This window comes from Microcebus murinus, chromosome 25 (genome assembly GCF_040939455.1).
Source record: "Microcebus murinus isolate Inina chromosome 25, M.murinus_Inina_mat1.0, whole genome shotgun sequence".
Taxonomy (NCBI): domain Eukaryota; kingdom Metazoa; phylum Chordata; class Mammalia; order Primates; family Cheirogaleidae; genus Microcebus; species Microcebus murinus.
The window spans coordinates 17,436,419-17,458,108 of record NC_134128.1 but is presented as its reverse complement, the minus strand read 5'-3'; the positions used below and the strand labels follow the sequence as shown (position 1 = coordinate 17,458,108).

The window sequence follows — 21,690 nt, the reverse complement described above, 5'->3', positions numbered from 1 at the left end:
AAAAAAAAAAAGACTGAATGACCACTGGAATCAACCAACAGAGGAGTTTAAAGAAGCACACACAGAGCACAAATTTCCTGAAGCGGGTAAAGGAACCTGTTGGTGTATATGTGTTTCATCTCTTGAAAGTCCACAAGTAATTCTGCTACACACTCAAACAGAACCATTAAGCTATAAGTAGGACAGTAACTTCTGGAACTCAGGAATAGGACCAGCTGCTTGTTTTCTTCACCCACCTGCCACCCCATCTCGTCTAGGCCTTCCACAGTACTCTATACATCATAAGTACTTTGCTTTATTGTTCATGAATGTATGTGAAACAATTACCAATGGTTTGTAAAATGTTCATCTCCTTGATCAAAAAATCCACTTGAGGAATCTAGACTAAGAAAATAATCAGAGATGTCAACATAAATTGACATATAAGGATAGTCTCTGAAGGATACTTCTAAAGGTTACTTGTAAGAAGCAAACAAAGTTGGCAAAAATATAAATGTCAAACGACAGAAAAACTACCAAGTTGAAAAACACCAACTATAAAAAAAAAACTCACTACATAATAGAACATTATGCAAGCTTTCAACATTTATGAGACATGGGAAAATTCTCTCAATACAACAGAAATTAGGAAAAATGGCAGGAAATTAAACTATACTTGTTGGATGATTCCCCATTGGAAATAAGACCAGCCAACAATTGTGTGGAGCTATGCTTCACAGAAGTCCTGAAGTTCCTGTGCCAAAAATACCACTATTATTCATCTTCAAGATTTCAAATTACAGTCATCCCTGGTATCCACAGGGCACTGGTTCCAGGAAATCCTGCAGATTCCCAAATCCACAGATGCTCAAGTCCCTTATATAAAATGGTGGAACAATGACACTTAACCTATGCATGTCCTCTACTATAGTTTAAATCATCTCTACATTACTTACAACACCTAATACAATGTAAATGTTATATAAATAGTTGTTACTGTGTTGTTTAGGCAATAATGACAATAACAGAAAGTTTGTCTATGTTCAGTACAACACAACCATCTTTTTTAAAAAAATATTTTCTATCCATATTGGGTTGAATCCATAGAAGAGGAACCCACGGTCACGGAGAGCTGACTGTACGTACCTGCTACTATTAATATATACCCTGTATCACTTCATAAGCAAAGAGCAACTAGTAATATTATCAGAAAAAAAAACTGTTTTGAGAACCTTAAAATGTACGACCAAAAAAAAATGTTTATAAAAATAGTTTTCTAAACTTAGTAGACAGATCTCACACTTTTAATAAAAAGAAAAGAGAGATGACAAAGACTTAATTAAGAAAGCATCTCTCCAGGTGGTTGCATGTATCAGGGGTATTGGAAAGATACCAAACATGCCAAGCAACTAAATCAAACAGAAATAATAAACCCAGGGGGTAAGAAACATTCCAAAGTCTCTAAGAAATTTAGAAGAGAAAAAAAAAGCTAATGATGCCAATGCAATATGTTCCCTTTATCACTTACTTCCCCTTTGCCTGATCAGGTAAGACTCTCTCTTGGGAACTTGTCAAGACACGGTTTTATGCTAAATCTATCTACTTTTTTTTTGGGGGGGGGAGGAATATAACTTAGAAAATCAACACCTCTCATTATTTAGCAGAAAGAAACAATGGCTTATAAGGACGACACAGTGAGACAGTACACAGTCTTTATCCTTGGCACTTCGTGGTAAGTTGATTCTGCTAAGTGCCTCATTATGTCTTTCTTGATGGGATGAATCGAATGCTCTCCACAGACTAGTTGGCCTCTGTATTTGCAGCAACTCTGGCTTAATAAGGATGACCAAAAGGTGGTAAAATGATTTCAGTATTCGCACCGATTGAAAGACTCTCTCCCAAGATGAAATATTAACCACGTTAAATCGCAAATGAAAAGGCAGCTTCTAGTGAGATACTTTCCACACAAAGTGTGAACAAAATGTCCTCTGAAACAGCTGGAAAAGGTAGTCAGCCACAAAATGCTGGAAACAGGAATGAGTAAATATTCCAAAAAACGTTGAAAAAAGCCAAGACTTCTTTTACCCCTCTATGTTTCACCTCCAAATAAGAGTACAAAAAATTTTAAGAAATCCAAAAGTCCCTAGAACTGTTGGCCTCCCCAAGCTCTCAGCTGGTTTTGTATCTTTAAGGTCTGTCTACGTTGCCCTCTAAACTTCCAGAGCAGTGAGATATTAGCATCATCTCAACTAGGAAGACTCCATCTCTCATCTGTGGTTTTGAATTCTAACACATCAGAGTGGAACATTCCTTCTCAGAAACAGATTTTCATTGATTGGTAACATTATTCTAAAACTATTTGTTTTGCTTATTTAACCTGAAACAATATAAGCCAATTAACTATAGAAGTGAGTTATTCAAGAATGTTAACTTATTGTAACCATTAGAGATCAATGAATCCCAGACTGAATGCTGACCTGATTTATTTCCATGATTTTATACAGAAAACCTAAACCACTACACACTAATAAGAATTTATGACATCTTAAAATTGCCCAGCATAGGGAAGCTCTCATGGACTCGACAGAAATAAATAAACGTAATGCTTTGTATCTGATCAGCAAGTATGCTTTCCTCCTTTATGAATACTGAAAAGAGAAGTCTTTTTGTAACTAAAAATAAGATACCAATTAATTATACATATAAATTTTCAGACTAAAATGCAAACAGCATAAAATTTAGACAGCAAGATTAGTAAGTTAGTATTTGAAAAGTAAAGCCAAAGAAAATTCAAACGACTAAGTCAGTACACATTACTGTTTATGTGTGCTGTATGTGAATATGATGTCAGCTAGAGACATATACATAGATCAAGGACTTTCCTATGGGAAAGTATGGGCATCTGGCTACATTAAATATTACTGCATATAGGAAAAAAGCTTGTGGAATATGTAATACTTTTTTAAAGAAAAATAATATTACATTCAAGGACGTCTCACAACATTGATATTTATAATGTTAAAAAAAGAGGTAAGAGTATAAATGTCCAACAAGAGAAGGATAAGAGTATACCTTAAAAAAGAATATTATACATTCATTAAAAATAATTTCTAATAAAATTCATATCAGGGGAAATCCCTATGAGAAAAATGCAGAAAAAATGAGCATGCAAGTAGGTAAACGTGGCCTGACTCCAACCCATGTGTGTGCGTGTGTGTGTGTATGTATTCACTAACATTTTAATCCTTGTTGTTGCTGGGTTTTGGAGTTACCGCTAATTTTATTTTATTCTATTCTACCATTATAGTTTCCCAACTTTTCTGCAATGACAGAGACATATTATTTAAAGCAAAGTCAGTGAGGTGGATGGATGTGGTTAAGGGGCATGAGCGTCTCAGCTCTCTGCTAGCACACCTTCCTATGCCGCAGAGGCTGACAGGCTAACACTCCACTTCCCAGACTCTTCTGCAGGTAAGAGTCGAGATATAGATTGGATTCCACCTATTCCGATTCAATAGCAGGCGATTTTAATGGTGGTTATGAGACAGGGAATCTTCCTGGGCTATTGTTACTGGAAGCATCTGAGTTCCATCTCCAGTTTCACAGGTGACAAGAGGCAAGGTGAGCACACCTGGAGACAAGTGCTGTATCCTGTGGGCAGGCTCAGGTGGAAGGAATCCAGGTCCTTCAACTGCAGTCCTGCCTTCCTCACCTTGGCAGAAGGCGTAGCTCCCTGGGCAGGCCAGAAGTGCATCACTGCAGAGTTTTAAAGGTTCTCCAAGCCCAGCCTAGGGCCTGCTCTGCAAGCCCTACCAATGATTTGGTGAAAACAAATTCTAAGTATTAAGTCCTTTTATGTTTGCAATACGTTTTATGTTTAAAACAGGTTCTGTTTGCTGCAACTGGAAGTGACTCACATACTCAAGATGTTGAATGACTTAAAAACACAACACTGATTGCCGTAATGACTTCTGACCTGGTATCCTTCAACTTGTTGAAAACCTAGTTGAAATAAATTTTTAAACTGCCAACCTAACTTGTTTATACATTCTAAATAGAATACCCATGTAAAATAAATTAGATCTATTCGGAACAAAAATTAAATGTTACTAGTCCTATTCATACACAGGATTCTGCTTCTTTGGGCGTCTACAGCATGATAATGTCCTAAAATATTAATATCTCAAGCTAATCTTGATGAGCAGAGACTCAACATGGTCCCTCATCAAACCTATAACAAAATATTTTGGGAGAGTGAGCCTAACAGTTAAATCTATAATGTAAAAAAATCAGAAAGTAAACATAATCTTTTCTTCTCTAGTAGATTCTTCTCAGTTTAAACTTATATATTCCATGTATTTTTTTTTACTTGAACTAGTACAAAGAAGAGTTGTTTTGTTGAAATACAAAGAGAAGTATTTAAAGTAAGAATTGTTAAGCAGATACAAAGGATAAATGTAGCCAGTATCAAGCTATATCCATTTTAATATTATGTGATGAGTATTTTTTCCATATTTCTCAATACTTACTGTGCTAAATTACTGGCTGCATTGAAAAAATGTTAATTCATTCATATAACAGATGTTTATTGAGCACCTATTTTACAGATTCAGTAGTGAAAATGATAAACACAGCTTACAGCTCACGGGTAACAGGTTAGAGGTATGACTAAATGGGCCAGTAAGGGTTCTGCAGGAATATATGACGAAGAACATTAACAAATAAATAGTGTAAAACAGACTAGACTAAAATAAAGCTTATTTATTTAGCTAAATTACGTCAAGGACTAAAATAAATTAGAACCAAGGAAGAAATTATTATTAAGATTAAACAGCTCTTTCACTTTATAGGGAGATTTAAGTGGATTAAACTTATTAATATCTTAGGCAGAATAAATTATCATGAAGTCCACTTTCACCCTTAAAAGTCCATAATGCAGCCATGCAGTAGCTCACGGCTGTAATCCTAGCATTCTGAGAGGCTGAGGCAGGAGGATAGCTCAAGGTCAGGAGTTCAAAACCAGTCTGAGCAAGAGCAAGACCCCATCTCTACTCAAAATAGAAAGAAATTAATTGGCCAACTAAAAATACATAGAAAAAATTAGACAGGCATGGCGGTGCATGCCTGTAGTCCCAGCTAGTCAGGAGGCTGAGGCAGAAGGATCACTTGAGCCAAGGAGTTTGAGGTTGCTGTGAGCTAGGCTGATGCCATGGCACTCTAGCCTGGGCAACAAAGTTAGACTCTGTCTCAATCAATCAATCAATCAATCCATCCATCAATAAAATTTTTAAAAGTCCATAATGCTATAGGCTCTTTAACATGAGCCAGTATGAATATTTGCTTATATACGTGTAAACTATCCCTGTAACGATATAGAAAAAGAAAACAGAGGGGTTCCCTATGAATAGAAACAGGATGCCCAGGAGACAAAGTAGGAAAAGGACTTTATATGGTACACACTTCAGGTTGAAAGCTTCCAATTTTAATCATAGGAATACATCATTCAAAAAAAATGAATACATTCATAAATATACACCGCGCACGGCACTGAATTTTATCAGAAAATCCAAGTGGGACATAAATAGGAGGTTCTCTGCACTTAGACGTGAAAGCCAATTAATACACACATGAAAGGCCACAATGAAGATGCCCTAGAAGCAAATGATCTACCTAACAAGGGACACTCATCATCACCACCAAGATGACAGGAGACACGAGATGACAGCAAACAAGGAGGGGTGGTTACCTTCCTGTCGCAGGGTTTTGGGCTCCCAGCGGGGTTCTGCTTTAGGAAGCCGGCAGTTGTTGACCAGCGAGTGGGGTTTTTCCTTGAAGGCTCTTCAGAGGAAAAATTATTATCGCTGACAGAAGTGGAGAGGCCAATTAAAGCTGGGTCACTGCTTCGTCGGACGTGAAGAGGCATATCTGTAAATATAACAAAGCCCTGTTTAAAAATAAGATACTTAAGTCTGAAACGACAAGTTAGGATAATGCTGTTAAATCCCAAAGATTAAAGAAGAGAAAAACATGTTTCAAAAAGAGACAATGGGTGAGCCGTCGAAATAGAAATTCCATTCGTTCCTTTACAATGCTTTCTGGTGAAAGACCCCTGGTAAAGTGTGGTTCCCAGCTAGACTGCACGGACTTGAGTTTGGGCCTCACAGCTTGTTACCTGTGGGGCTCTGGCCAAGTTGCCTACCCATTCTCCTGGCTGGCCTCTAGATCCTTCCAACTCACGTGATGATAAAATAGTACTACTTTCATCGGGGTAATGTGAGGATAATAAAGTGCTTTAAACAGTGCCTGACACATAGTATATACTCAGTAGAGAGTAACAAGTATTACTGCTAATATTTAATAATATTCCACCATTTCCAAATAAGTTATCATGTACTTCATAAGAAATAAATCTAAGCAACTAAACAAATTTCATCTAACTTTTAATCATATATGCTAGATTAAAAATACAGAATCTATACAGTTAATAATTTATTGTATATTTTCAAAACAGCCAGAAGATGTGAAATGCTTCCAGTGCAAAGAAATACTAAGTGTTTTGCAGGTGATGGACATCCTAATTACCCTCATTTGATCATTACACATGGTATGCATGAATCAAAATATCACATGCACCCATAAATACATACAATTATGTATCAATAAAAAAATCTCTTCAATACATGCCAAAAACCCCAGAGTCTAGACAATGTTTGGCTAGTCTATTAAAGAATTTTTTAAATAAAATGTTTCTTTTGCTCAATAAAGTATTATCAGAAAATGTAGAGCCCAATCGTATGTCTTATCCTCGAGATAGAGAAAATCGTGAAAGTATTATATTGATATGCAGGTAGTTTTGGCCATATACTTACATATACAATTACATGAAAGGCAGTAGTTTAGCAACTGTATTCACATAGAAGAAAAGTTTGCTTGCAACTGCTGTAACAAAATCAATAACAAACTCAGGCAAACATTTGTATCAGCAGCACTGAGAACATCCTGGCAGATATGATCACTGTTACAGCAGAGAAGAAACAGAACTACAAGCAGCAGAGAGATGAAAAGTACACAAGTCTGCAACAGTTAGAATCAGAACCGAAAGTACCACGCACCAACTGAATGAAATCACTCAAAAACAATTAACAATAAACCATAAAATTTAGGTTAATCTGTTTTTAAAAGCAAGGATGTACATTAAATTTATTTAAAGCATCTAACAAAACAGTATTCACCATGAAGCGATAAACTTATTCTATGAGAAACCTTTGTTTTTCTGTTTTTAAGAGACAGGGTTCCACTCTGTCACGCAGGTTGGAATGCAGGGGTAGAATTACAGCTCACTGCAGCCTCAAACTCCAAACTCAAACAATCCTCTCACCTTAGCCTCCCAAGTAGCTGTAGCAGACAACAGATGCACATCATCATGCCTGGCTAATTTTCTTTTTAATTTGTTTTTCTTTTCTTTTCTTTTCTTTTCTTTTTTAGGTAGGATGGCATCTCATTCAAAAATAAGAAACAATTCTGAAACACTGTTGCATTGGCCAATGGTGTGGATACATCCATCCTTGAGGATACTAAAGACAGGCTATTTATATACATTGAAGGCCACATTTAAACCATTGTCAATCCAATAGTTTCCAGGACGGTAAAAGCAAATTAAAAATAACTAGAGAAAACAGAAGCATATGAATCATAGCAATATTGCATTTAACATTTGCTTCCACATCATGAAAATTTGATAACAATAACACAGTCTGAGCAACACTACTGGAGGAAAAAAATATGTTCAACATTTAATTTAATATTGTTGGTGGTTATCTTAATTTGCTGGGAAAAACACATACATGAAAATTATAGAGAATAATTTCTGGGTTTTAGTGTGTGCAAATACCTGTGACAGCCCTTGCTGCTTATAATTTGCACCCCAAAAATAAACACCAATAAGACCTACATAGTCACTTTCCAAACAAGGGCACAAAAATACACATCTAAGAATCTACGTGTGTTAATTACAACGCCTTTACTATCAGGGAAGTTCTCTACCAAGAGGAAATTATTCTGGGAATCATCAAATAAAAAACATAAGCAGAAAAGTAACAAAATGGGGAAGGGAGGATGAGACTGAACTCTTTCTAGGCAAATACAATACTGTTACTTAGATATGGGTTCTGTGGCTTTTCACTTACAGGATGTTAATTATTCACTTGTTAAGTAGATTTGTATACCTCGATCTATGAATACCTGTGTGTGTGTGTGTGTGTTTGTGTAAGTCTAAAAGAAACACTTAGTTCACAAGAACAGATCTTTAACACATTGACTGCCACCCTAGGAAAAAAAAAGTTTTCCTTGAGGACTCAGTGTTTTATTACAAAAATAGAATAAAAACTTTGAAACAAAATGATTCTCTCTAATGTAAGATTTTTTTTATTGTTTTCTGTGTGCAAGTTATACACAATTAATTTGTCAATATTAATTGTAACAATAAGAACATCAACAAGTAACATTTTCATGAACTAACTGTGGAGTATTGCCCAGGGGACCACCCATCATGTAACACGTATGCTACAGCATGGCTGCGTGAGTGGCCTGTACGCCATGCCACTCCCAGAGTAAAGAGACATGTGGGTTATATATGCTTCACGAGGCTCTGGGCCTAAAACTAGCGTGAGTTAAATCCAACTCATAAGGCAGTTAATGTGTTTAAAAAAACAGTACATTCATCTTCTACAGCTATCTTTAAAAAAAAAATAAATAGATAAAAAATAAAAATAAAAAAAAATAAAAAATAAAAAAACAGTACAGTCTTATGGAGCAAAGCAGTACTCACTCACTATAATAAAAGATCCACATAAAAGTATATTTCAACCCCAAAATAAAGCCAAGAACCATATAATTTCACTGAATTGGCTAGGCCACAATAAAATAGCTTACTCTGTTGTGTTTGAAAATATCCTCAGGAGGCTACACTGCATACATGATTTTGATTAAATAAATAGGACCCCCTCCTTCTGACTAGCCATGAACACTGCGTTAGTTTGTTAGTCTGCAACAGACAAAAAAAATTAGCATTTTTATATCTGTATATATTAGCATCCTTATATCTGTAACTCTCTAAATAAAAAGTGGATGCGGGGAGAGGGAGGGAATTAGAGAGGAGGTAGGTTGCAGAGGGATGGCAGATGCCGTGGTTAGTCTCTTCCAGGTGGGTGGCAGGGGCAGTCACATCACCTGCACTGTGAAGAATGCCTCGGGGATGCTCGATCATGCAACTCGATCATGCATTTGAGTTCTTCCCACATTAAACTTTCTGTTTTCATTGTAGTGATATCACTGAGAGAAATTAATATAAACACAGTCTGGATCTTTTATTTGTGCTACCTTGTAACTGAGTACTGCCATGCAATTTCAGACCCTATGTTTTTACGTTGTGTCTACTGTCAAATTCAGGAAGGTGTCCTAGATTACCAGGCTGATGAGAAAAGAACAGAACCAAATCAAAGAAGTTCTCACTAAGGGAATGCCAAATGACATAATTATGATGTCCAAATCAAGGTTTTCTTACACTTGGGAAGTGCAGTAAGAACTGAGTCATCATGGCACAAACAGCCTAACCAACTCCAAAGGAAAATATGCGCCTGCCACCACAGGGCAGGTCTGTTTTCATGCTGCCCAAGATTTAGGCTCAGCAAGACATCTTCACCTCTCACAATCATGGTGTCAATTTGGACTCATATGGGTTTATAATTGTCTTCTTGGTTTTGAGACTGCATGAAAATGATAAGGCATTTTAATGCAGTTTACACACAAACGGGTGTGTGCACACAAATTTAGACTCTGTTAGAGTCTAAATTAACACTCTGTTAGAAACCAATGCCTTAACACAGGTGGATCTTAATCTTTTGTTTTTTAATTTAAATGAGTCACTCACTCAGTACATTACTCATGTGAAAACACCTATGACCCACTACACAGATGAGTAAGTTGAGTCTAAGACATATAACATGAAGACCACAGGGTCACAGAACAACTTTCCAGCCAAGGCCTTAGGTTCCCAAGCCAGTGCTCAATCACAAATCATGAAATAAGTTATATTATTCAGCAACGTATTGAAAAACACGTTCCATTTCTAGCTACCTGTGGATATAAATGTTAGTCTCAGGTTTGTAAAAGGGAAGAATGTTGCTGTTTTCAATGAATTACACACTGAGAAATCATACACTGATTTTAATTGACAGCATCATTTCATTTTAGGGGTGAGGAAGAAACATGACATTAACCATACACATACATTGTAACAACAGGCTTCCAAATTTCAGAAATGTTAACATAAGAAAAGGAAACCAAAAAAATCCTACTGGTTAAACAGAGGAAGTACAATGGGTAAGATGATAAAAGTATGCCTGAAAGGAAACAGGCCTAAATCAGTGGTCCCAAACTTTCACCGCAGGACCTGTTCATACTCTAAAAATTAAGCACCTCGAAGAGTTTTTGTTTATGTGAATTATGGCTTAGTGATATTGACCATTTGAGAAGTGAAAATGAGAAAATTTTTTTAATATTTAGTTATTTCATTTTCAAATAACAATGATAAACCCACCACATGTTTACACAAATAACAATTTTATGAAAACACTATTTTACAATCGAAAGCATATTCAGTGGGAAGAGCTACAGTGTTTGACGTTTTGCTTAACAGAAGACATCTGGATTCTCACATCTGCTTCTGTATTCAGTCAGCTGCAATTTGACAAAGTACACAAAGGAAAAAAGAACTTCACAAATACGTAGCTAGAAGAGGGAATAATATTTTAATAGCTTTTCCAGATAATTGAGGATATTCCTTAATACTACAACAAAACCTGACTAACAGTAGTTTCTCGAAGAGTAGCTGTAACATGGATGTGAACATTTCTTTATTACACTAAAGTCAATTTGCCTGTCCACACTTTGAATGGATCCTCTACCCATGAAAAATTCCATAACATTAGTCATTTGGAAAATATTAGTTGAGTTATGCCAATCTTCCAAATGTTGATACATTTCTTCATAATCAGAAAATTGCATGTTAATAAATCTACCAATTTCATCAGAAAAACCTTCACATTTTGTGAAAGCACTCATGCTCACAATGGGATATAAGTTTTCCAAAACATAATTTTCACTAGAAAGACTGGCAGGCTTGCATCATTCCTTTCTTAGAAACTCTCTGCCAGATAACCAGTCTGAATAACCACAGTTGTTCTGTCCTCCTTTCAAATCAAAATGAAGTTCCATGAAAAAATGGCCACCTCAGCATGTAACTCAAACCATCACAAAAAAGTTTCTGTCAAGACAACCAAGGAGCTTCCATATGTAGCAGAGGTGCTTGAGGCCCAATTACAAAAGGCATCTACCGAAAAGAGCATAAGACATTCTATTCTAAAGACATCTGCACCTGAATGTTTATGGCAGCACAATTCACTATTGCAAGGACGTGGAAACAACCCAAGTGCCTGTCAATTCATGACTGGATTATTAAAATTTGGCATATGTTTACAATGGAATATTACTCAATTCTAAGAAACTACAGTGAGCTAGCACCACTTATATTATCCTGGATTGAGCTTAAGCCCATTATCCAAAGTGAGGTGACACAAGATCAGAAAAACAGACTCCACATGTATCGCCACCAAATTGGTACTGACCGATTATCAATATGGTGCTCAAAGGGTGGTGGTGTTCACCAGAGATTCGGGGGATGGGAGGATAGACCCACATCTGAGGGATGTGGTGAACAGTGAGGAGGCGAAGGGCATACCTCTAACGCTTGCTAGGTAAAGGCAAAGTTATAAAATCTAACCAAAATGTTAAAAAAAAAAAAAACATTTGTCGGGTGTCGGGCAGGTGGGGGGAGGAGGGGATGAGTGTATATATACATTATAAGTGCGAAGTGTATTGTCAGGGGGGAGGACACGCTTGAAGATCTGACTCGAGGGGGGAGGGAAGGCAAGAGCAATGTATGTAATCTTAACATTTCTACCCCCAATATTATACTGAGATAAAAAAATAATTATGCACTCAAGGGTCAGGTTTTAAAAGTAATCATTTTTTCTGCTTCATTAAGGACAGTGGATGAAAATGGCTTTTTCCAGCTATGGGATAAAGAATACGTTTGGCGCCAGTGTCTTAATTTGTACCAAGTGACATACATTTTCCCCCCTCAGGGCCTGGGTAACATTGGTCCCAATATCAACCCAGTGAACACCACAAAATAGGTTTTGATAAAACTCTGGAAATGGTTTTGGCCTCACAGCCTCCCTGAAATGATCTTGGTGACTCCTGAAGACACACACCGCATACCAAGAACCCGTGGCCAAGACTTGTGATCCTGGCACACGGGTTCCCTTTTCTGGGCCTCCATCTGTAATTTGTAAAATTACAGGCTCCACTAATAGGTTTAGAAGATCCTTCTAATACTAAAAATACAAGATTCCACCAATGTTCATACACACCTCTCAACAGTGATCGTCCACCAAACCTAATCCTAACAGCACTCACAGCAATTTATAAAAAATGTATTGGAAAAAATATAAAAAAGCATTTCAAAGCAGTATCAGCAGGCATTATTAGGGTACCTACCTTTAAATAGATTAAAGTATTACTAGCAACATAAGAGAATGAAAATGCACAGTAGTTGCAGGGAATTGCACAGAAGTAGCTGCAAATGGCATGAGGTCTTCTAAGGAGTTGAATCTGATTTTAAGGAAAGAGATTCCGATAAACATCTGGCCTTATCAACAAAAGGAATCCTGAAACACAACCGCCTTGATTCATCTCAGAGGTTCCTGCCTCACTGTCCTGACAAGATATTATATTGTATAAAAAATGTAATATTCTTTGGCCTCAGAGGAATAAAATATGAATAGAGTCTTCTCACCTATGCTTTGCTATATCTTTCTGGGGCCCATGGCCTATTTCAGCTTTACTAACAATCTGATGTAATTTGTGCCTGTTACAGGAATCAGAAATAACAGGAACATCTCATTTAAGGCCACGATTATTGCCATTTCTCATCTCCGGAGAAGACTGAAGCATTCAAAAATACGAAAATACAACTTTCTATCCTCGTAATCTTCTGATTTATTTAATATACAGGTTTTCAAAGTATATCCTCTGAAATATTAAAAAGAAAATTCAAAGATAAGGATCTTCAATAATTAAGCTGCTGGATGAGGCAGGCAGCAACGGGTGCGATGTCGCCGGGTCCAGTAGGACAGTGGAGACTGTTTGATGTGTACACTGCTTTGAAGAGGGGATAGAACAGCAATAAACTCTCATCACAAGATCCAAAATTCTCTATAGCACTAATGCCCTGTAAATATTGATGTCTCTCTCTCAGTAAGGTGTCTTTTAAATAAGTGGAAGAAGTGGTAAATCTAATAATAAGTTAAAGCAAATACCAAAGAGCAGATACATATATTTTTAACTGTTAAATATCCCTTCTCCTCGCTGCCTTGCCCAATGCTTCTCTTTCTTCCTTTGGCAAGTGATTTTTAAAGTGTTTGGCTACTCAAGGCAATGCATAAACCTTTGCCAAGACGACAGGGATAATCTATCAAGGTACTTAATCAAATCTAAAAATAGGCCGGGCACGGTGGCTCACGTCTGTAATCCTAGCACTCTGGGAGGCCGAGGCGGGCGAATTGCTCGAGATCAGGAGTTCGAAACCAGCCTGAGCAAGAGCGAGACCCCGTCTCTACTATAAATAGAAAGAAATTAATTGGCCAACTAACATATATAAATAGAAAAAATTAGCCTGGCATGGTGGCACATGCCTGTAGTCCCAGCTACTCGGGAGGCTGAGGCAGAAGGATTGCTTGAGCCCAGAAGTTTGAGGTTGCTGTGAGGTAGGCTGACGCCAGGGCACTCACTCTAGCCTGGGCAACAAAGCCAGACACTGTCTCAAAAAAAAAAAAAAATCTAAAAACAATATACAGTTACATGTGCTCCATCAAAACCTACAATGCAAACAGCAAAACTACTCTTCATGCAAAATGAAGACCATTTCCCCTATCTTCAGGGCAATTCCACATTTCCTAAAGACACATCTCACTGTGGAAGAACCAAGTTATTAACACCTTCCTTGGAGATAAAAGCCTGTCATCAGGATTACAAACTCAACCTTCCATTATGTGTTACCTCTTTTTATAAAGGTACTTATTCACAGTTAACTAACTCAGGTAAAATTCTTGGAAGAAATCTGTAGAAGGCAGGACAGGAAATAAGCTTTGAGAAACAAAGAATGTCTCAGAAGAATATAAAAATGAGTTATCACCCTCTTACCATTTTGTATGTATAAGCAATATATATGGAATACTATGGTCAGAAGATGGCCTAGAGATAAATTGAAATATTACATTTTATAAGCAAGTGCACTGAGGCCCAGGTAAACAGTTTAAGGGCTGGGTCAAAGGACACACTGCTTCAGGGTGACCCAGCTATACCTGGAACATTTATTAGACTCCTTGTCTGTGCAATCTGGATTTGACCACCCTGTTGTCCAGTAAGAACTAGGATATATCAAAAGCACAAGATACCTACATTACACTTGAGATTAACAGGTGATTTCTTGGTAAATTCAAAACACATTTCTATAGATAACAGGATGCTTTCAATGGTTCTACTGAATCTTAGACATATCAAAACAGGAAAAGAAAGTCAAGGGCAAAAGTATATGCAATTTTCTAATGTCATATTAATGCTCACCAAAAAAAAAATTCAAGACTTTTTCTGAGGTATATTCAATTTGTATTATTAAGATTCTCATTCTGCAACTGACAATATAACCACCCAGATCAAAAGCTCTTCAGACACTCTTATAAGTCCAAGTGAAAGTGAGGAAATCTGACTAAGATCACTGGGTTGTGTCAATGTTAATATTGCGGTTATGGTAGGATACTACAGTTTCTCAAAATCTTACCACTGAAGTAGATGTAAAAAGAATAAAGAATCTGTTAGTAACATTTTTTACAACTGTGTCCCCTCAGGTCATCAGGAGCCTCAGTACTCTGCCCCGCCCACTGCCCCTACAATTGTCCTAGTCCCTACAGGTACAAGTCAAATGACAGCAACTCCACCAAACCATCAGATCTAGCATGCGGGCCCCAGCAGCAGACAGCTGGCTGGCTCAGACAGCGCTGAGGAAAGTTTAGCAGAAGAATGGTTTACAACATACAGCGGAATTAGGAATTAAGAAAGGCAGCAAAGGACCAAGTGCCATCCACTCACACAGAAGGCAAGAGGACCTGTGGCTGTCACTGGATGGGACACAGCTACCCACAAACCACAGCGAGGGGAGCCCAGGAGGAAGACTGCCTTTTCCACCCTCCCATTCTCTGTCCTGCCCTGCCGGTGCAGCTACATCATTACATTCTATAACGTCCCCATAAACACTGAACCAGCAAATGCTCAACCACTGTTCCAAGTGCAACTGCAGGACTAGGCAGAGCCTCCAATCACAACCTTGTCATCCACCATTCAACCCACAGCCTTGTTATATGTGTGCTTCTATTTAAAGATACCCTATTTAATACATATTGTTGATTCTTTACCTTTAAATGCACAGCCAACAGGACTATAGCTCATGCCTGAGTGAAGTCTACCTAACTCGTGTGTTCTCTCTGCAAGGCACATCACAGACTGCATGCTTAGGCACACTAGGCAATGCTTCAGCAGTGTAGTTGGGGGCCCTTCCATAGCAAAGCCACCAACAAAAAGCACAAAAGCATGAAAACATAGCACTAAATAGACCATGAAAAGACGCTTGTTTATAAGGTGAGAACTAGAGCAAGAAGGCAGAGTGTCACGGAGGAACCTGCATGTCAGGTGACTCAAATGGTCTGCCGCTCTGTATGTGTTCATGAATGACCAGAAAGGCATCCCAAGTATTGATTTGGGAGTTACAAATTTTAGCAAGCAGGCACGAGACTGCAAATATCAAATTCACAAATAATGAAGATTGACTGTACTTTCCTCAATATATATTTGCTGAATGAATAAATGACTTATAAATTTTTAAAAGATAACTAGCACCACCATCTCTGCCAGATTCGTCTCCAAATGCTGTTCCTTTGCTTTTTTTTTGTCCTTCATGGGCAATCCTCTCTAAGACAGAGGAGTTGGCTGCCTCATTTGCTCTTCCCCACTGCTCAAATAATAAAGTTTTTTGTTTTTAACTAAGAACATCATAAACCCACTCTCTTTATCAGTGCACAGCTTTGAGCACCATGTCCCGAGATCTCGCCGTATACAACACAGACCTGGTCTCTGGCCTCGTGAAGTCTGTAGTACCCTGGAGAAGGCAGACAGATGATCCCGCCGTGGACAGCGTGTTCATGGTGCTTCAGAAAAATGAGGCACTATAGGAACAACTATGAGCGGCACCTTCTTTAAGGAAACTACCAAACAGGTCAAGAGAGAAGAGACAGCTACATGTTACCTATTATCCTTTCATACCCTCCTGCGTGACACTGCTCTTACAGAAAGCCTGGGACCACTTTCACATGAGCTCCCCGTATGGCCTGCCTGTTCCTACCGTTACATTTGTCCCACTGTCACCACAGCTTGTAGAAGATCTGCCTCCCAGAGAACACTGTGCTTTTGCATCATCCCCAGAGCCCAGGCCCTCCAAAAACCACGTGCTGAAGCAATGAAGAAGCGAATGAGTACGACATCAAAGACGAAGACTTCAGGTTTATCTCTTTCTGTTTTACTTCCAAAGACAGTGGTGCCTGGGCCAGTGGGATGGAGGGGGAAGGAAGAGAGCATGTGAGCAGAGAAGACTGCAGTGGCAAAGGCCAAGCGTGGAAATTCAAACTGCAAGAAAGTCAGTAAGGCTATGCCATAGGGTTAACCATGCACCTGCAGAATGGTAAAACAGGCAAGGCAGCCCTGGATGGGGCAACTCAGGGGTCCTCAAAGTCAGAGATTCTCCAACATCAATGTGCACACAAACCACTCAGGGATCCCGCTGAAGAGACTCAGGAGGTGTTGGGGAGGTAGGATATGAAACTTTGCACTTCATTTTCCTAGAGACATCAGTGCTGCTGGTCTGACAGGTGCCCCCTCTGAAACTCTGAGCAGCAGGGCTATGCCATGCTTAAAAAAAAAAAAAAAAATCAACTGAGATAAAAAATTTGGACTTCATACTGAGGGCCACGGACTCTCATCACTTTTCAGCTTCATTTATTCTATCACCCTGGCCCTGGCCCTCTCCAATTCATCCTCTAGAAAGTACCCATAGTAATGTTTCTAAATCCAAAGTCACATGTCAAGACAGAAATCCACAGTACTGTCAGTCCTCCTGGGATATCTGAACCACACTCTCAGTGCTTATGCTCAGATGTAGCCAGAACGCTCTGACTCCTCCAGGTGCCCCTCCCACCCTGTCCCCTCTGTACCCCAGAAAGGTCAGCCTGGGGGGCTTTGCTCTCTCTGAGAAGTCTAAGAGGTTCCTCCTGCATAAGGAAAATCATTTTTATCTTAATATTACTGCTAAGAACTGCTACTCTCTTGTCTGCCTCTCTCATTAAATTCTGTGATTCTGTCCCCAGCTCCCAGCCCAGCAAAGGGCAGGCAGGAAACTCCTGTGAAAGTTCTGCTGTACAGCGGAGATGAACGAGTGGGACTTCCACCTATCTCCATCCTTTTCACACTCATTGTCTCGAGTATTAAAAGACCAATCTCTTTAGCAAAGAAGAAACAATTAAAGGTATTAGGTGACCTCGAAGAATTCATATTTTTTAAAAAATGGGGAGAGTATTCTGCTGGGGGAAAAAAGACAAAGAATGGCTGTTTCAAATACTGTTGATAAACTCCTAGGCCAGAAATCCAGACCATGTTTTACTATTTTTTTTAATAACTATTAACTTTACACTATTGTCCTTCAAGCAGGGCTGACTTCTCCTATGAGAAGATATAAGAACCAATCTAAATTAATTCTTCACATATAATTTTACATGTATATCTCTATCGAATACCTCATATCACTTCCACTTTACTAGTTTAGCTCAACCATTGTGTAATTAAATCTTAAAATTATAACTTCATCTGACAAGTAATTTGTCTTTCAAAAATTGACGTCGACTATTGATTGCATTGAAGATATTCTCTAAATGCACGACGCCCTCTCCTTTGACATTTGCCTTGTATTATTTTATTAAGGATTCAAGTAGTTCAGTAACTGTCATGTTAACTTTTCATAAGCATTATTTTCCCATTCCTTTATTATTATAACCTTTACTCTGCAATACTATATAGAAGTGTCATATTTTCTCCTTCTCTGGAGACTAGCAATTCATGAATTTCATTAGCCCATGTTCTGTTATTTAAGGATGTATATTCAAAGTTCCTCTACTTTGACTTTATAATTATTTTCACTAGCACGTTAACCATCATCAACTTCTTCACAATGGCAAGCCTCTTCTTAACACTCAGTTGTTATACTTCATTTGGGTCATCAATGGACTTTCTATCTTGAACATGAATCTTCATGATACCAAAATGTTTATAAAAAGGTATAAGAAGTCATTCATTCCCAACAAACATCTAATAAGTGCCTACTATGTGCTGGGCACTCTTCTAGTTCTTAGCAGTAAATAATCCCTCAAGGATCTTACATTCTGGTGAGGAAAGGACAAAGAATAAACACAAGTACAGACTAGGTCATGAGAAGATTAGTGCTATGAAGAAAACAGAAGGGTTAGAGGATGCTGGAAGTTGAAGAAATGCTATGGTATGATTGAAGCAGTTCAAAAACATTCAAACAGCTCATTATCCATTTATCCAGTTTCAGATTAATTCCTTACCACAGAGCAGTGTACACACTGGCTATTAATAAAGCCATTTGGCACCAACTGGTTGTTCCAAGTGGCAATAAGACTTCATGATTCTGAAACATATGGTTGTGTGTCTGTTTATATTACCTTCAAAACACAGAGATCTTTCATAGCTAATCTAATCCATTCATTCTTCTTCTTAAGAATATTGTCCAAGTAAGCAAGCTCTGATCATTTATAATAAGCCAATTAAGTATACAATCACTAACATTTAGTGAGCATTTACTATGGGTCACTATGTGCTAAGGACCCCCTAATGCAGTAACTGATCAAATAGTCAAAACAAGGCTACAAAATAGGTTACATTATTATTCCCATTTTTTAGGTAGGGAGATTTGGTGTCACAGGGATAAAGATAACCTGAGAAAGTTAATCTGATAATAACTGGCAGAGACAAAATCCAAGCCTCAGTAGTCAAACCATAGAAAACATACTTCTAAACCAATAAGCATGAAATCCTAGAATACCAAGAATGAAAAGAAAGCTGCTCGGACCTATTTGCACCTTTCTCACTAACATCCACCACGACTGTCAACTGCATGGCTGGAGTGTAGCACAAGCACCTTAGCTGACCCTACAGGGAAGTCAGAGCTGGAAAGAGTGACATCATTATGCTAGTCAATGACGCATCCCGTGCTTAGATCTTTGTGATCAACCTTCACAGGTGAAAAGAAAGACCATGAAAAAATTTAAAATCACCCAAGTTCCCTTTGGCTAAGATTAGTAAACAAATGAGGCATTTAACATCATCATAATTTATTTTACTGTTTGGGGCGTTAGGGGAAGGTATGGGTGTGGCACACTGAAAGGAGGGGTGACCTTATCAAATGTCTGTGTGTATAAAAGCAAATGTTAATACTTCATATGGACATCAAGAACACTTATTTGGATTAACAGAAATGTGTCAGATACTTTCACACAGTATGTCACTACAGTCTTGTGCAATAGTCTATATTTTCATCAGAAGAGTCTTTTCAGGCCCGGTGAGGTGGCTCAAGCCTGAAATCCTTGCACTCTGGGAGGTCGAGGTGGGCGGATCCCTCGAGATCAGGAGTTCAAAACCAGCCTGAGCGAGACACCCCCCCACCCCCCCCACCCCCGTCTCTATCAAAAATAGAAAGAAATTAATCGACCAACTAAAAATAAATATATATATATAAAAAAAATGAGCTGGACATGGTGGCATATGCCTGTAGTCCCAGCTACTCGGGAGGCTGAGGCAGGAGGATCATTTGAGCCCAGGAGTTTGAGGTTGCTGTGAGCTAGGCTGACCCCATGGCGCTCACTCTAGCCTGGGAAACAAAGGGAGACTCTGTTTTAAAAAAAAAAAAAAGAAGAGTCTTTTCAGTCACATGCTAATTAGTCTATTTAGGAAAATATGCTAAGCACTCAGTAAGGGCTAACTCTCTCTTACCAACATCCCTCAATGACATGTGGGAAACCCAGGTCAGTGCTAAAGATCTCCCCACCCCAACTCTGCACCTCTGTATACTCTTCTTTGAGTTATGCATGTGGTTCTAAATCTTCACTAGTCACTAAAATGGTCTGAAAATAGCCTGTAAAATGCTGGTTCCAGGGCCCCCTTCCATAAATACTGAAAATTGGTCTAGGATGAGGCCCAAGCTTTATTTTACTTTTACAAGCTCATTCAGTGATTCTAACTTGCAGCCAAGACAGGGAAACACTGATCTAGAATGGTGAGGACTGCATAGCAGCCCCAAGGGAACTTGTCAAAAATAAAGATTCTAATTTAGTAGGTTTTCAGGTAGGGCCAGAGATTCTGCATTTCTAACACACTCCCAGGTGATGCAATCCCTAGCCCCATGGGCTATTTAAACTCAGTTCTTCAGTGGCCCTTGAATCAAAGGCTCAATGGCTCCATAAAAACACCTCTCTGAAGTTTTTTTAAAGTATTAAAAAATTGTGCAAAACACCCAGTTTAGCTAGATAAGAGTATAATTAAATAATTTATAATTTTATTTTTTTTAATTTTTACTTAATTATTTTAGAGACAAAGTCTCACTATGTTGCCCAGGCTAGAGTCAATGCCTCAGCCTCCCAAGTAGCTGGGACTACAGGCACACACCACCATGCCCAGCTATAATATGATGCCTATTAAAGCACTTAACCTAATGCACAATCTAGTTGATATTCTATAGATGTTAGTTAAGAATGTTTTTAAAAATTTTTTTTAGAGATGAGGTCTTGTTATATGTTGCCCAGGCTGGATTCAAACTGCTGGGCTCCAATGAATCTCCAGCCTCAGCCTCTTGAGTAGCTGCGATTACAGACACACACAACGGCACTCACCTATTACATTCTGAATTTTATTAACTTGTAATCACTCAGAAAGGAAAAGATCTGAAGCAGTTCCACTACTTCTGACTTTAATTTGAAAAAGTTATATAAAGAGAACAGTTTTTCTACATATCAAACACAGGACAAAATAACTAGTATTTTCTAACATCTTGTTGAATTTTTTATAAAATATCTTTATGTTTGCACCTTCTGGGGATTATAATACATGTCCAGGAATCCCCAAGGAAGTAAACAAATGTTTACATAAGCGTTTGGATTTTTTCATTAAAGTGCTATCTTTGGAACTAACCCATTGTGACAATTCAAATCCTATTGAAAATGTGTATACAAAACAGGAAATTCCAAATCATCAAGGAAAATAATAATCCTCTATTTAGTATTTTAAGAAAACCTAACAAATGCTTGACTGCTCTTTAACTGAGAAGATAAAGCACTTTAATATTGATAAAACATTTCTAATAATTAAGCAGCACTTTTACAACTCTAAAGCCAAGAACTTTATCCATAACTCTGCTCA

General features: G+C 38.1%; 1 protein-coding gene across 20 annotated transcripts in view; it reads right to left on the bottom strand.

Moving 5' to 3' along the window:
- The window catches only part of PARD3 (par-3 family cell polarity regulator), a 575,331-nt gene that overhangs the window by 303,063 nt on the left and 250,578 nt on the right, over positions 1-21,690 (bottom strand). For all 20 annotated transcript variants that reach the window (XM_075997631.1, XM_075997634.1, XM_075997636.1 and 17 more), the window contains exon 4: positions 5,726-5,904. In XM_075997631.1, the coding sequence (XP_075853746.1) occupies positions 5,726-5,904 (179 nt within the window). The remainder of the gene's footprint in view (positions 1-5,725; positions 5,905-21,690) is intronic.